At 37.6% G+C, this 16060-nt stretch overlaps 1 protein-coding gene across 2 annotated transcripts in view; it reads right to left on the bottom strand.

Annotated features, from left to right (window-relative positions):
- Positions 1 to 16060, bottom strand: part of RNASEH2B (ribonuclease H2 subunit B) — an 85017-nt gene that overhangs the window by 13607 nt on the left and 55350 nt on the right. Inside the window, exons 8-11 of one of the 2 annotated variants that reach the window (XM_027856907.1) lie at positions 12074 to 12155; positions 8361 to 8403; positions 2725 to 2805; positions 241 to 464 (exon numbers count right to left, since the gene is read on the bottom strand). In XM_027856907.1, coding sequence (XP_027712708.1) covers positions 357 to 464; positions 2725 to 2805; positions 8361 to 8403; positions 12074 to 12155 — 314 coding nt within the window. In that variant the 3' untranslated portion in view covers positions 241 to 356. Of the gene's footprint in view, positions 1 to 240; positions 465 to 2724; positions 2806 to 8360; positions 8404 to 12073; positions 12156 to 16060 lie in introns of those variants that run through there. The other variant, XM_027856908.1, reaches the window with a different exon arrangement.

Below are 16060 nucleotides of genomic sequence, written 5' to 3' on the forward strand. Positions count from 1 at the left end.
TTGCCAACCAACCCAACCCTACCCCCTTCCCTTGCCCAACCCTCAAAACAGGCAGGGGTATAAAATAAAAAACCACTGGCTGTGAGTTTCTGAAAACCTTTGGTATTTTTGTTAAATATGACCCTCTGGTTACAAAAAGCATCCAAAATGTATACCTTTTTTTTCCTGTACTCTGGGACACAGAAATCTCTCAGACACAATATTGCTGAATCAAAAATGAAAATAATATTCCAATACCTCTTCTGATATATCTATTTTATTGGAAAGGGGGAATGGGGACAGGAGATATACATACGTTATATATATAAAAACATCAGAAATAAGTTTGTCTAGATTTTTAAAAGGCTTTAATATCCTTATTTGCCTGCTTTAGCTTTTGTGCCAAAAAAGGTGGAAATGCTTCTCATTCCACTCTTGTCAACTTTAGCCAGAGCCTTCTGAGCTGCAGTCATTTTGTTATTTGTCTGTTAACAAAAATGAGAGGGAGAAATTGGGTCAGTAAAGCTGTAAGACAGTCACCCTTTGAAAATCCTATGTGCAAAACTACAGCATGGTACACACATCTCAAGGTCTATTACTGGGAATTATAGCCTTCATGGCCACATGCTTCATAAGGGTGTGATTACTCAACAAAAAAACTAGTTTTGAATTCTATTCAGAACTCAGATCTAAGAAAACACAGACCATTCTAAAAAGAGCCAGAAGGCAAAACCGTCTCCTTCTGTTAGAAGGGAAGATTGCGGCCAATGGCTTACTTTGGGAGAATCACTCTTGAGGGTACATTAAGGGCAGGGATGCAGACAATGGGAGTGACACATACAGCAGCTCAATCTCCCAGTGATTCAACACTGTGTGCTGTCAGTGGGCTGAATTACAGCCTTGTCTTACAGATGATGAATAATTCACACTCATTTGCTATTTGATTTTATTCTTAAACTCTATGGGAAACCAAAAAGGAGGTGATAATATTCAAAAGATGACCAGTATTTGAGCATCATGGGAATAGGAGGATGGTTTCCCTACATTTTTTGTAAGGCGGTGGGGAGCTGTCAAAGAAGTGTTTTGGAAATTCTATTTTCGAAAGCTAATGTCTAGCAATCCTGAAATTTAAGTTGCCGTATTTTCCTGCTCCCCATTTTTTTTTTTTTGCTATGTATTACAGGCAGAACCAACAGAAGGCAAATAGCAGCCAATTGTTTATTTCAATGCTTTGCTTTCAACCAAGAGGGAAGAGAATGCTGAGGCACTACAAAGAAAGACATAGTCCATATGACTGGAAAGTGTAAAAAATAAAATCCCCATTGAATCATTTTTGAGATTATATAATAAAATTGAGTATATCATCTCTAAAGCTTCCTTTCTGTTTTGTCCTTTATAAAAAGGCAACAAAACAAACAATAACGGCAACAAAAAAGGAAGGTGAAAAACAACACATTTCAATTTGCCTCAAGCACTTAATGGGCGCACCATCTTCCTTGGCCTCCCTGTTGCCTGCTACTCCAGCGGATGATAGGAGGTGCAAAGAAAAGGGCACCAATTTTTTCCAACACAGAAACTCTGAATATCTTAATCAAGCATAAAACTTAGACTAACGCTCAATTAGTCTCCTGCGACTAATTGCCATGTGCTTTACAAAGTGGAAACAACTGTTGTCTGAGGAAAGGAAAAAAAAAATTACAATCATAAGGAGTTGAAGTTGCTCAAGAGAGTAGCAGCCCCTTAGCTGAGGGTCTTCAAAATAAATATACTGTCTGTAATGATTCTTAGAAGCAGGGAATGGATGGACAAAATGACCTCTGACATTCCCTTCTACAGTGAGGTATCAAACTCAAGGAGTGCAGAGGAACTAGATTAAAATGTAATTGGGAAATGTGTAAAAATACGATTTTGTTGTTCAGTCATTTTTTTTCAGTTGTGTACGACTCTTTGTGACCTCATTTGGGGTTTTCTTGGCAAAGATACTGCAGTAGTTTGCCATTCCCTTCTCCAGGTCATTTTACAGATGAGGAAAATGAGGCAAATAGGGTTAAGTGACTTGCCCAGAGTCACACAGCTACTAGGTGTCTGCATTCAGATTTGAACTCAGGAAGGTGAGTCTTCCTGATTCCAGGGCTGGCACTCAATCCACTGTGACACCTAGCCCCCCCAAAATACAACATAAACAATGTTAATTTCTGGTTTTCTAATCTGACACCACTGTTCTACAGCAATGAGTTTATGAATAAAAAAAGAAAGGTTAGGGTAGCGTTGTCTCTACTCTTCTTTGAACCTCAAGAATAGGCTGTGTTTGCTGACACTTCAATAGCTGAGGGGCCTCTGATGTCACTGGTGAGGGTACTTCCTCTACCAATGCAGGCTGAAAACTCCTCTGTGCCTCAACGTGCCTGAGCTGAATGAGCTGCTGCTATGGCCAAATAAATCAATCCGCATATGCCCTGGTGGCCAAGCTTCTCCTGCTCAGAGTGTAGTTAAGCTGATCCCGGGACACCAGGTAGAGACAGTCCCTGGGCCTGTACTCACAGATTTTCTAGCTCAGTAACACCTGTCAGGGCTTACACTCCATTGGCACAACCTTTGAAAACTGAGGGGCCCCCCTCCTCTGTACCAAGGAGTTTCTGGACAAATGTCTTGATTCCTGTGGCCAGGGGTTTAATGACATGAAGATAAACATTCACTAGAAAACTAGCATTTGCTTAGTAACAATAAGGCGCTGATCACACGTACCTTTTTAGTCTTCAGATCTACACTGTTAAACTTAGTGTAATCGTCCTCTGCTTCTACAGGCCCATCTGACACCTTCCTTTTCTGCAACGTCAGAATGATCAAGCTGTGTCAAATGTCGCCATGGCACATGGTCAACGGCTCTCAAAGTCTCCCGGGGTCCCCACTTTGCTGTTCCCTACTGAGGGGGCCCAACCACACCTATGATCCAATTGTCAATTCCTGGGTTAGGCTACGGCCACCTAATGATGCAATTCCAACTCTCAAAAGCTCTCTCAGATTGACTGCCGACCTCAGGAATATCATGGCATGTCATTCACCATATGTCACAAAGGTAAATGCCAGCTAAAAATGATACTCATGTTTCCATGAGTGTGGCATACACCCAGTCTCTGGTGATAGTGACTGATAACAGTACTCCTTTGTTGTTGCTGTGTTATTTTTCAGTCATGGCCAACTCTTTGTGACCTCATTTGAGGTTTTCTTGGCCGAGATACTGGAGTGGTTTGCTATTCCTTCTCCAGCTCATTTAAGCAAACAGGGTTAAGTGACTTGCCCAGGGACACCCAGCTAGTAAGTGTCTGAGGTCAGATTTGAACTCAGGAATAGGAGTCTTCCTGAATCCAGACCTGGCACTCCATACACTGTGTCACCTAGCTGGCCTCTGGTATCCCTTATGAATACTAATAATATACCTGAAACTATCTTATATAGCTTGATTTTTAATTTGCTTTAAAAATTGTTATCTTTTGTTTTTATATCGTATTCACTTCCAAATATATTCTTCCCCTTACTCCAGAGAGAGCCATCCTTTATATCAATGAATGAAAAAGAGACAAAAAGCAGCAATGTAAAACTGCACTGAGTCTGACAATATATGTAGTGTTAAACATGCACAGACCCTCCCTCTCCCTGACCTCTACAAAGACGACGTGTGTGTGTGTGTGTGTGTGTGTGTGTGTGTGTGTGTGTGTGTATGTATTTTTTTTTCCTATCCTCTTCTCTTTGGAGCCAAGCTTGGTCATAATTACAGTTTTAAACTCACTGCTGTCAAGTGCCCCGCTTTATCCACTTCAGAACAACCATATAAGGTGGTTAGGACTGGTATTCATAACCTTGTATTACAAATAGGGAAATCAAGGTGTGGACAGGTTAGGTGATTGCTCAAGGGTCCTTCGTGGTAGAGCTGGAATTACAACTCCAACTGCCTTCCTCAACAATTAGTGCTGTGATTTTCCCATAAGATCACACTGGCAACAGTCAAGTATTTATGCAGGTTAATATTTACACTTTTAACATTGACCTTGTGCCCAAGTGAAAGTGGACGTGTTGCTGAGAGCAGAAGGTGGGCTCACATTCCATGAAGCTAAGCAAATACAAGCAGTACTCTAAACAGAGAAGATGCATCCCTTTGGGAACAGAGGTTGCAAGAAGTAGAGGTTCCTAGAAACTGGACTCTCAAACAAACATGCAAAGTAATAAACTCCATGGAGACACGTGGTGAAGAGACCGCTACATGGCATCCATGTTCTTCTAGAAACAAGAAGGCTGATCCCAGAACTGTCTCCAATTTATTCTCTGATCATGGCCCATCTCTGACCCTCAAATTTTGGCAGAAAACATTTTTTGAGAGATGTTGCTTATTATGAAAAGTTTTGTAACTTACAGATAAAAGCAGCTATATTAACATAGAACTCAGAGGGACTTAAAAACAATGCTTCTCTTTTAATATTTCTCCTAGTAAAATATGCTATTAATATTTTATAATATATTGATTATTATGATTTTAATTATATTAATAATATATTTTGTTTCTTGGTGTGCCATGGCAAACAAATGTCAGAAAACACATAAACATCAGTCTAAAAAAAGATGGAGATCCACACATAGGGGAACATTTTAAAATTTAAATTCACAGACAACTTTGAGGTCAAAAAAACTAATCCTGAAAAGGGGCTTTTCTGGAGTGGGGTGGGGGGGAACAAACCAAAAAATTACCATCTGGTAGTTTACCCGTAAGGCTAAAACCTACGTCTGCAGATTTGGATTTAAAAAAATCCAGGGCTGTGAGGATGTTTACAGTAATTTTCCTGTTAAGGTGCTAAAACGTTTTAAATATAGGACATATCACAACTGCTTATATCACGGTTTCTTTTTAATGGATTTATCCCACAGCAAAGTTGAATGGAGAGGTTCCAAAATGAAAACTATTTGCTTTGAATATGAAATTCTTCATAAGATGATGACTGATTTGTTTAGATGGGCTACAGGATCAATACCATACAAATACTGCTATAATTATTTGTAATAAGGAAAAACAAACATTGTGAGCTCTTTGGATAGGTCTGGCTTCTAACTACTCTTAGTGCAGCAGTTAGTGTAGTTTGTGCTTATGTTAAACAAACCACGACTGCTACATATATTTAGATTTTTAGCTGTAAAAAACAAAGTCACCATGGGAATGGGAAATGTGTTTTTTTTTTATGGTAGATAGAATATTGAGTTAGCAAACATTTATTAAGGACCTAATATAAGCAAGACGTTGTGCTAAGTACTGGGGATTGAAAATGAAAAAAAAAGATCAAGTTCTTGCCTTCAAGGAGTTTACATTCTGTTAGGGAATATTATTTATAAACAGAAAAGTAATTACATGATAATTTGTGGAAGGAAAGAGCACAAACTAGGGGGAATCAGAAAAGCCTTCAAATAAGAAGTGGTGTTTTAGCTAAGCCCTGAAGGAAGATTCTATTCTAAAAGGTGGAGATGAAGAGGGAGTGTATTCCAGGCGCTAGGCTGATGGACAGCCTATAGAAAGGTGGGAGATGGAATGTCATATTGTTAAAACAAATGGGTCATTTTGTCTGGAATTTAGAGTGATTGAGAGGGCAATACGAGTTTAGGGTCTGACATGGGATTAGCAGTGATTAAGACAAGGTAGAAAGGGACTTATGGGTAAAGGACAGGATATATGGTTAACTATAGCATCAAGATCTCAAGGTGAGAAGCAGGATGAGGCCATAATAGGTACGGTGGGCTGGGAAAGCAGGGAGAAGATAAATATAAGTTGTGGTAAGGATGAAGACTAATTTTAGGAGGAAAAAGGAGAAATGGAGGGAAAGCAAGTTATGATCACAGAAACAGACAAATCATTCTTAAAGAAGAAATAAGGCACTTCTCTGGATGAAGCACTGTAAACAGTGAATCCATTAGGACTTGTGCTGAAATCAGATTATTTAACATTTTTATAAATGACTTGCAAAAGATCTGCATATGGTCCCTAAGCTTCTATACTGAGAGAAATATAGGTTTATAGGTCTTTAGCTGTGGTGTGTCATTAAAAGTCATTATAGTGTATTTATCCTCGAGACAGTTCGACACAACGTGTAGTGGACCCAAAGGCTGATATGGTGTGGACAGCGTCATTAGGTATAATATTAGAGACAGGAAGAAAACACTTCTCCATCCTTGAATGAAATAACAGTGTGTCCCACACCTTTTCAGCTCTGGTTGCCAAACCACAAGAAAGACACAATGGAACTGGAAAAGTTAGAGAAGGCCTGGAGGGCAGCTAAAGTGACCAACATGAGGAAGAACTGATAAGAACAAACAAAAAAACCATTTAGCAACCTTCAGTCTGGGAAGATAGAATCTTGGAAGGCATAGAATGGAAGTTTCAAAAGATAAAATTATGACTATAGAGATAAATCCTGGAAATGAGAACCTGAAGAGATAACTTGAAAATGTTAAATTTGGGGTAAATGAAAAGTACTTTTTCACAGAAAATAGTGAATTTGTGGAACTCAATATCCAAAATGTAAAAAAAGACTGAAAGCACTTTTTGGATAAGTGTTTATACATGTTTTTATATTCCCTGATAAAGGTCTCATTTCCAAGATATATAAGGAAATGATTCAAAGTTATAAGACTGAAAGCCATTTGCTAAAGATAGTCAAAGGATATGAACAGGCAACGTTCAAAGGAAGAAATAGAAGCTATTAAAAATCATATGAAAACATTCCCTAAATCACTAATAATTAGATTAATGCAAAGTAAAGCCCTTTGAGGTTTCTGCTCATACCCATCAGATTAGCAAAGATGACAGAAGAGTAAAATGATGGAGGGGCTATGGGAAAACAGGTACATTAGGTAATGACTGGTGGAACTGTGAAATGGTTCAGCTGTTCTGGAAAGCAATTTGGAACTACATCCAGAAAGTTACCAAACTGTGTATACATTTTGACCCTATACTCCAAAAGAAATCAAAGAAAAAGGAACAGGACCTGTATATACAAAAATATTTATAGCAGTGTTTTTGTGAAGGCCAAAAACGGGAAACAAACAGCATATCTTCATGTTAGGGAATGGTTAAACAAATTGTGGCATATGAATAAAATGGAATATTATTGCATCATAAGAAATTATGAAATAGACAACTTTGAAGGAAACTTAGGAAGACTTTCATAAACTGATGAGAAAAATGATAATAACACTATAGACAAAAACAACTCTGAAAGACTTTAGAACTCTGAAAAAGCAATGAGGAACCATGAATCCAAAAGATGACGGTGAAACATGCTGCTCATGAACTGAAAATGCAATCACATGCCTAAATGACATCTTCCTACTTTGACAACTCGTACCACTGTCACTGGTCAAACACGTCGATCAGACTTTTTATTAAATGTCAAATTAGCTACTTCTTTGCAGGGCCTCTGTGTCCCAAAAGCTGGAGCCATGAGAGCATTGTCTACTTCCAACTTAGGTAGTATATAGTTGTACTTGGAAGGCCAAAAGAAATGCTATTGGAAACCCATGACTTGTCCTTTATACCCTCTCAAGGGATATCATTGGAGGGGCTACAGCCAAGCTCCAAGAAAATGGTACTGATGACAAGCTACTTGGAGTGTTTATTTCCTTGCGTCTGAGTTGCATACTTCTCTGAGACCCTTGTGTTGCCTGTGTGTGGCCATGTTTAAAGATCAGGTGTTGTTTACGGCTAGATTCTCTGAGCCTACAGATCTGGGAGGCAGATACAAGTTGTAGCCTACATTGTGGAGCAGCTGTGGGTGGTGGTTTGTAGACTGTTTGGACTAGGAAAACTGTTCCTAATAACAGACGAAAACTCTACACAAATTTCCCTGATCATTTAAAATAAAGAAAAATGTGGTTATTATTCCCACACAAATGGTTCTTTGTGTTAGAAAAACCATACTCTGGTTGTCTGTGTTCTTGGTGTCAATGGGATGTAAATCAAATGACTTTCAGCTTATATGGATTGAGTATTTCTTGTAACCGATAATGCAGAACGTTTAAGCAAGCTTGCAAAAGGGCTTTTTTTCCTTCGCCTTAATTTCACCTCTGGGTTAGTCTTATAAAGTTATCCTGCTACATTAGCTCTAGTGACATTTTATATACCACCTTGGGAGTAACTTAAGTGTTTCCCTTTTACCAAAACCATAGACATTTTCAAAATTCTTACAAACAGTAGGCAGAATGTAATCCATATCCCATACAGACTTACACCGTGTGTGGTGGGTGTAGCATGCATAAAATTGTACATAGGCAATGTTTAATCTCATGTAATAAAAGCTTAATATTTTTCCAAGCCCCCCAAAGATACATTAGTCACAGCTTCTTACCTTTAATGGAGGCTCAGGCAATGACGCAGAAAGTTCTGGAAGCCTAAGAAAACAAGAGATCTTTGTCATGGCTTTTTACCCACAATCAAATGGAGTGGGCCGGGCAAATGCAAGACTTGGCTGCCATTTTCATGATTCACCTTGAAATCTCTGCTGACCTTAATAGGCAATCAACCAAGGAAAGGAAAGAGAGAGCTCTTTGTAGGGATAAATCTGTAAATATCTAAGTTCCTACAAAAATGTGAGCTATTATTAGGATCACAGATTTAGGGCCAGAAGAGACCTTGTAAGATCATCTAGTGCAATACTCTCCTTTTACAAATGAAGAAACTGAGGCCCAGAAAAACAAAGAGACTTCCCCTAAGGTCATACAGGGAGTAAGTGGCAGGTCCTTTGATTCCAAACCTGGTAGTTTTCTATTGTCTCATGCTATTTCCATTATTATGTTGATACCAACCACACTAAATACTTTAAAATTCTGATGGAGCTGTGGATACTCCCTCCACAGGGAAAGATCACAAGTCCCCCAAGTCTTCTCATTCTGAGCAATTCTGATCCATGCCTTCCTACTGCATAGGTTGTCCTTCATGGGCAACCCATCCAACATACTCAAGTTTTCCCTCTAATTTTTTCTGCTACAAGCACTCAAGCTGCTCAAGTATTATCTTCCATTGACACTACATGGCACACCCACCTCCTTTTCTGGTCACATGTATTATGGATGATGCCTCACAGTACTTCCTGAGTATGAGTAATGATTGGTGAAATGTAGCAGGCTTCTTATATCACCATTTGTCTTTCCATTGTCCTCTGAGCTACTTGTACTTTTAATTATTCTAAGTTAAGTGAATAATTATATAATAGCTCACATTCCTATAGAGCTTTATAGTTTAAGGAACACTTTACATATATCTCATAAATTCAAATGAGGTACACGGTACAAATATTGTAAACCTCATTTTACAAATGACAAAATCAAGGTTCACTTTTCCAAGGTCACTTTAGTAAGATAATAGAACCAGGATTCGAATCCAAATCCTGGGAATAAGGATCTAAAGAAAGAGAACATATTTGCAACACCAAGTGATATGGAAGGACAATTGTTTCATTTATATATCTTTCTAGAGTTAGAGGAAAAAATAATTTAGGTAGTCTAACCATCCCCAAAACAATATTTTGGATACTTTATTGACACACCCAGATTTAAAAAACTAAGTAAAATAAAAAACTTAAAATTATTCTAATACAAGCCATATTTTCTAATCCACATTTATATTCTAACTAGGTAGCCCACATTTTAACGCACACACACACACACACACACACGCACACACACACATTCTTTGACATTTAAGCTCCACAAATCACTGAAGATTGAGTTTCTTTTTACCTATTGTAGACGCATAGTAGATTCCAGAAACTTATTGCCTACTTAATAATAGGTAATTTGTAACCATGAACAAAAATAGTTGTTATTTCATTTTTTGGTCTTGACTTTATAGAGAAACTTGTTTATTTTGCTTTTTGTTTTTTCAGAGAAGGAGGGAAAAAAGTAAATACATATTGGGATGGGAAAAGATCAAAGACAAAAATCAAGTTTCTAATTAGTACAAGTTCTCCATTGAGAAACAAAGCTACATAATTCATTAAGAAATGAACTGGCAAAGTTCCTGGTAAACGCACAAATTTAACATAGATTGGCACTTTCTGTAACTGAAAAAAGTTAGAGTATCCAGAGGAGTAAACTCAAGAAACATTAATTGGTACATGTGTCATAGACCTTATTTGTGGCTGTCCTATGTAATGGGTTGTCTACTTAATCTCTTACGTGATTGCCATCCAGGTCTTCCAAGGTGGCAAATAACTAAGTGAATGGGAATTATCAGCTAGCTTCAGGGAGAAGAGCTCCAGGTCTCAGATTCAAAACCAAGGTCATATGATAGATCATGTTGCCTGCTCTTTGAGACCCACAGAAATTTGCTAGTCAATCAGCAGTCTTTATTACAGGCCCATACTATATATATTGCTAGAGAAGGATGAGGAGAGCAACACAGACTCAAAAAAGATATAAGATCACTGTGTTTACCCTCAAAGAGTTTCCAATCTATCTACATGAAGCCTTTCCTGTTCACCCAATTGCTAGTGACTTCCTTCTTAAACTACCTTAACTACTCTGTATTTATTCTCTTAATTTATTTTTATGATTATATTATGTATAATTATATTGTTACAAATATATATTTATTTTATCTTTATAACAATTATTCTGTACACATGTACACAGGCACACCCATACACCCACATATACACTTGGCTTCCCAATTAGAGTGTAAGTTCCTTTCAAGTAGGCATTGTTTCACATATCATATCTGTATCCCTCATACCTAGCTAGAAATACTGTATTTATCCCTAGAATGGTTCATTGATTAACTAGCAGCAGTGTCTATACCTTCATTTTTGGGACAAAGGAACTAACCATTGCTGATCACCTTACTCTTCTGTAACCCCCAACACATATATAAACAGTGCATACGCCAGTGAAAAGCATGTCCTCTAGCTACAGTCATTGTGCTACAATTCAGATTGTGTTCCCCATGTGTGTGGTGATGGGTATACATCTTTCTTATAACACAGAGAGCAGAGAAGCAAGCATTTATTAAGCATTCACTATGTGCCACTAAACTCTGGGGATACAAGACAAATTAAATACTCTCTCCCTCCAAGGAGCTACAATATACAATAGAACACAAACATATAATAGTATACAATAGAGTATACATTGTTGTGGTTCAGTTGTTTTTCAGTTATTTTCGACTTTTCGTGACTCTATTTGAGGGTTTCTTAGCAAATATAAGTGTTTTGCGAATATAAGAGTGGTTTGCCATTTCCTTCTCCAGCTCATTTTACAGATGAGGAAACTGAGGCAAACAGGGTTAAGCAACTTGCCAAGGGTCACACAACTAGGAAGTGTCTGAGGCTGGATTTGAACTAAGGAAGATGAGTCTTCTTGACTGTAGGCCCAATACTCTATCCACTGCACCACCTAGCTGCTCAGCATACGTATACAAACACATAATAGTAGCAACAATTTACACGTGAATGGAGAACTTTCAGTTTTACTAAATACTTTCCTCATAACCCGGTAAGGAAGGAAATACAAGTATTAGAACCACTATTTTATAGATAAGGAACTGAGGCTCAAAGAACTAAAGAGTGTCTTGACCATCGGCCCAAGTGTTGGTTGGGTTCTGAACATCAGTGTTCTGCTTCCAAAACTAGCATTTTTTTGTCCTACAGCAGGATAGTTTTGATTTCACAAAGAAATTTAATGGAACCTTGAAATCTGATGCTTTTTAAAACAGCAGCCCAGAGCTAATTTTTTTTCCCCTTCCTCAATTATCACAATGCAAATCTACAGGGCAGCTCTGAAATAGAGTAATTTGGGGATCAAAATAAATGCAATAAATTTGTCTTCCTAAATCATATTAACTCTTCATTTCATCCTTTGATATGAATTAGTTTTGATGTATGGAATGTCAAACTATCAAAAACCATAAAAAGAGCCTCCAAACCACCCAATATTTGACACGGAATAAATAGAAACCTTATTATCAAAAATTATCATTCGATAAGCAATTCCTTTTGGATATCAAGGGAATTTTTTTCTTGGGTGACAAGAGGCAGTACACTTCCTTAGCATGAATCATACTTACTTTAAGTATTTAGCCAAGTCTTCACTTAATTCCTTAGGTATATATTCAGATATTAGGCCATGAGCATAACGGATATAATCCTCTGAAAGAAAATGAAATTAAAGCTGTAAGAAAAAAAAAAAAGAAAGAAAGAACCAATCCATTATCCAAGGATTATTTTACAATTTAGATCCTTGCATGGGGTAGCTTTAACAGTATGGAATGGCCACAGTTTTATATGCACAGGTTTTTTTTCTTAGCTGAGTAGTTCTGGTTATTTCTCTTCCAACATAACATTTATAATGAAATCCACTGTAACTAGGGTGATTATTTTAGAGAACTGAAGTAATCTACAGACTATGTCCTTGAAAAGGTATTTGCTTTAACAGGATACTTAACATTATATGTCTTTTCTGTAGAACTAATAAAATGTATTTTTTTTTAAAGTAAAAGGCTAACTCAACAGAATGTATAATCATTAATTCTAAAGCATCTGGATCTTACAGTTATTTGGCAAACGCTTCAGGACTAAAATATGGTTCTGGCATTAGTTGGAAACAGTTAGATAAGACCATGGAATCTGTTTCAGAGTCTTGTTCGTAATGTCAGTATTTCATATAAAATACTAGAGCATAACTAAACATCATTAGCAAGGCAGGATAATCATATGGGGGCAGAAATTGCTCAAAGTCATTTTCAGAGTTGAGACCTCCTGCTTTTAGAATTATCTCCACCACTCTTCCCATTACTGCTTATAAACAAGATAATGCTTGATCTCATCAACGTGGATATTCCTCAAATACAGAATTTAACTCATTCATTTCTGTCCAACTTGTGTGACTCCTATTCATGTCTGCCCACAAGTCTGCCCCTGAGCTGTCCAACCATGGTGCTACAGTTCCTCACATTCTCCTGACATCATAAGGATACCAGTAGAGCAACATGGTCTTCTACCTGTTATCCCCTGCTCTCACATGAGCAGCCTATCTTTTTTATTTGGTTACATTTCTTTGATGATTTTTCACTCTGGTCCTTCTTCAAGTTCCCTCTTTGTTATATGATGCATTCTCCTCATAATCATCAGTTTTCTCCATTGTCCTCTGAGTGACCCTCACTTTTTATTCTTCAGGAACCTTCATATTCCTTGACTAGGGATCATACCAAAACAACTCATTTGTATTAAAAAGTAGGGCATTTGTATTAAAAAGGTGGGACTTTGTTTCTGAGGAAGGTTTGTCATTATTAAGGAAACAATTTCCCAAAACAATTTGGCCCACTCTCTTTTTCCTGTTCAACTTTTTAATATATTGGCAATGTGTGTCCAATATATATGATGCAGGGACAATATTTTGCTTTTTCTTCATATTCCTGGCACTTAGTATAGTGGCTGGCACTTAGTAAGAAATTGATAAATGTTTACTGTTTTGTTAATAGACAAGCTCTAGGTTTTCCCTCTAACTGCAGACAATAGGCAAGTTTCATCTATTGTTTTTTTTCCCCCTTACATGGATAGTTAGGCCAAATTTTACTTTAAACATACTGTCACAAATTGTGCCTCAGGGTCAGCTTAAAAACAATTAAGATTTTATATCAATCTGACCAGGAAAACCCAATATGCATAATGGCAATGGCGTACAACCTTCTTTACGGCTGTGAGACTTGAACCATACTTAAGATTAAGTGGCTGGTTAAGATCACTGTCATAATCCTGGAAAATAGCCAGTAGACCAATGCAGAAAATAATGTTATAACAAATAATAGTAACAGTGATACTTTGATGAACTTATTCTCAGTAGGGGTAATCTTTTCACCAGTGCCAATTATAATCCTTTCATAACTCATCTTATGTGTGATTCCTGTCCATATCTTTCCCCATAAATCTTCCACTGAAGGTCTACCAAATGTACTGGAGGCCCTTCCTCTTAATCTTTTAATATATCAAAGGTACAAAGATATTGATATAACAGCACTTGGATTGTCTATCTATTGTCTTTCTCATTACATGATCAGTCGGCCTCCTTTTCCTGTCTTGTCTTATGTGTCCTGAAAATTATTTTTTATGTATGTAAGCTATCACTGGAAAAATGCTATAGTCTGTTTGTCCTACCAGGTATAGTTCCACTACTCACTGGATTAGTTCTAAGTTGAATTCTTCTCAGATTATGGTGTCCTATGATTTGTAGACATAGAGTATCAAGCAGGGAACAGTTGTGTTAAAGAGAGAGGCTTTTTTTTGTGTAGGATCAGTAACAGTAATTTCCCAAGGGTGATTCATCTCAATCTTTTCCTTCATTCCATTATAGACATAGCTCACTGTCTTATCCATGAAAAACAGTTTGCCAAAGGACGAATCCAGTAGGCTGTAGTCTAGTTGTATGTCAGAGTCTGGGCAACATGAACTTTAGTTTTCCTTGTGAATGGCTAAAATAATTTCTGCTGCCTTGCTCTGGATTTCACGAAGGAGGTTTTGAAGTGTTCTGGGACTCTATATAATAAGCACTTTGTCATCTATAAAAAGGAACATTTGTAAAACCATCATCCATGAAGAATCATTCTCTTGTTTACAAATCTTCCAAGACACTGGAACACACCTATCAACCCTCAGTGGATCAGCAAACTTATGACTATAAACTCATTATTTTGCATAATTTTAATGTACATGTGGGAGAAACCTTATCTAAAGTCTGCAAGACTTCAATTTCTTCAAATACTTTTTAAAAAATTAACAAACAACAAACAGTAGGTTCTTATATTTTCTATGTTTAACTGTATGACTTTAAATATTTGGTCTGCTATAGAAAATCATTTGCAAAAGCCTGCTTATTCCCTTCTCATGTTTTCCTCCAAGAGGTCTTCCATCCATAGATCATCCTAAAGTTTTATAGAGATGAGAAAGCAGGTATCTTGATTGATAGTTGAGGTTTTCCTGGTCACTTATCTTTTTAATGTGATGTTTTCTTTAGAATTCTCTCCTTCTTTTAGAGATCCTGAGAATTGATCCAAGTACCTTTTAAATTGTGTAATCTCTAGGATATATTTCTTCTTTAAGTATTTAGCCAGGCCTAGCCATTCATCCTAACTTTACTCTCAGAAGTGATACTGCTTCAAATAACACCCTGGATACCAAGATGATTGCATCCAAATGTGGTTCTACTGTTGCGATTATGTGAAGAGACCCATATAAACACACTGGCCAACCTGTCCCACTTCACATCTGTTTGTTTTCCTCCCATTGTCACTTATAAATTGTCACAGCAAATCTGGCTTTTCCACTGTTCTGTTAGGCGTTGCTACTTAAAACCTTCTGGCATTATTCCCTGTAAGGCTTTGGAAATGAGGCATCAGATCACAGACTTAGAGGTGGAAAGGAGATTAGAAGTCATCAAATCCAAGCCCTTCATTTTACAGTTGAAGAAACCAAGGCCCAAGGAAGCTAAATTATTTGCCTGAAGTCACACACACATGATGAGCATCGGGAGAATGATCTGAATCCAGGTCTTTGGGCGCCAGGGCCAGCACTCCTCTCATACCCCATTGCCTCCTAGCACCGTCAAGATTTGAACTAAAGGCTTGTTCTACAATAGAGCATTGCCTCTGTTAGACATCATGCCTCTCCACTTGTCAAGGAAATTAAATGCCTTGGCTGAAATGGGTTCAGGTTTCAAAAGATATGCTTCAACCTGCTCACTGCAGCAACTGTTTTGCATAAGTTAAATGTTCATAAGAAATGATGAATTAATCAATGTCATTTCCCATTTTTCAAAGCAGAGAGTCTCTTATTTCCTGACAGTTCCTGCCAAACTCCACCTGTGACCACTTTCACACTGAGTATATTATGGCATATAGTGACTTAGCTTGGCGGATCTCATCAAATTCTTACAAAGCACTCCCTCCTTCTTCTATTCTCACACGTGTTGATACATAAACTGTAGCTATCATCACAGTGGGCTGTTCAGCCACAGGTCACAGATGCAGAGCTGGGAGGGACCAGGAAGGTCAACAAGTTGA

The sequence above is a fragment of the Vombatus ursinus genome, unplaced genomic scaffold, assembly GCF_900497805.2.
Source record: "Vombatus ursinus unplaced genomic scaffold, bare-nosed wombat genome assembly UNPS02011700.1, whole genome shotgun sequence".
Lineage (NCBI taxonomy): Eukaryota > Metazoa > Chordata > Mammalia > Diprotodontia > Vombatidae > Vombatus > Vombatus ursinus.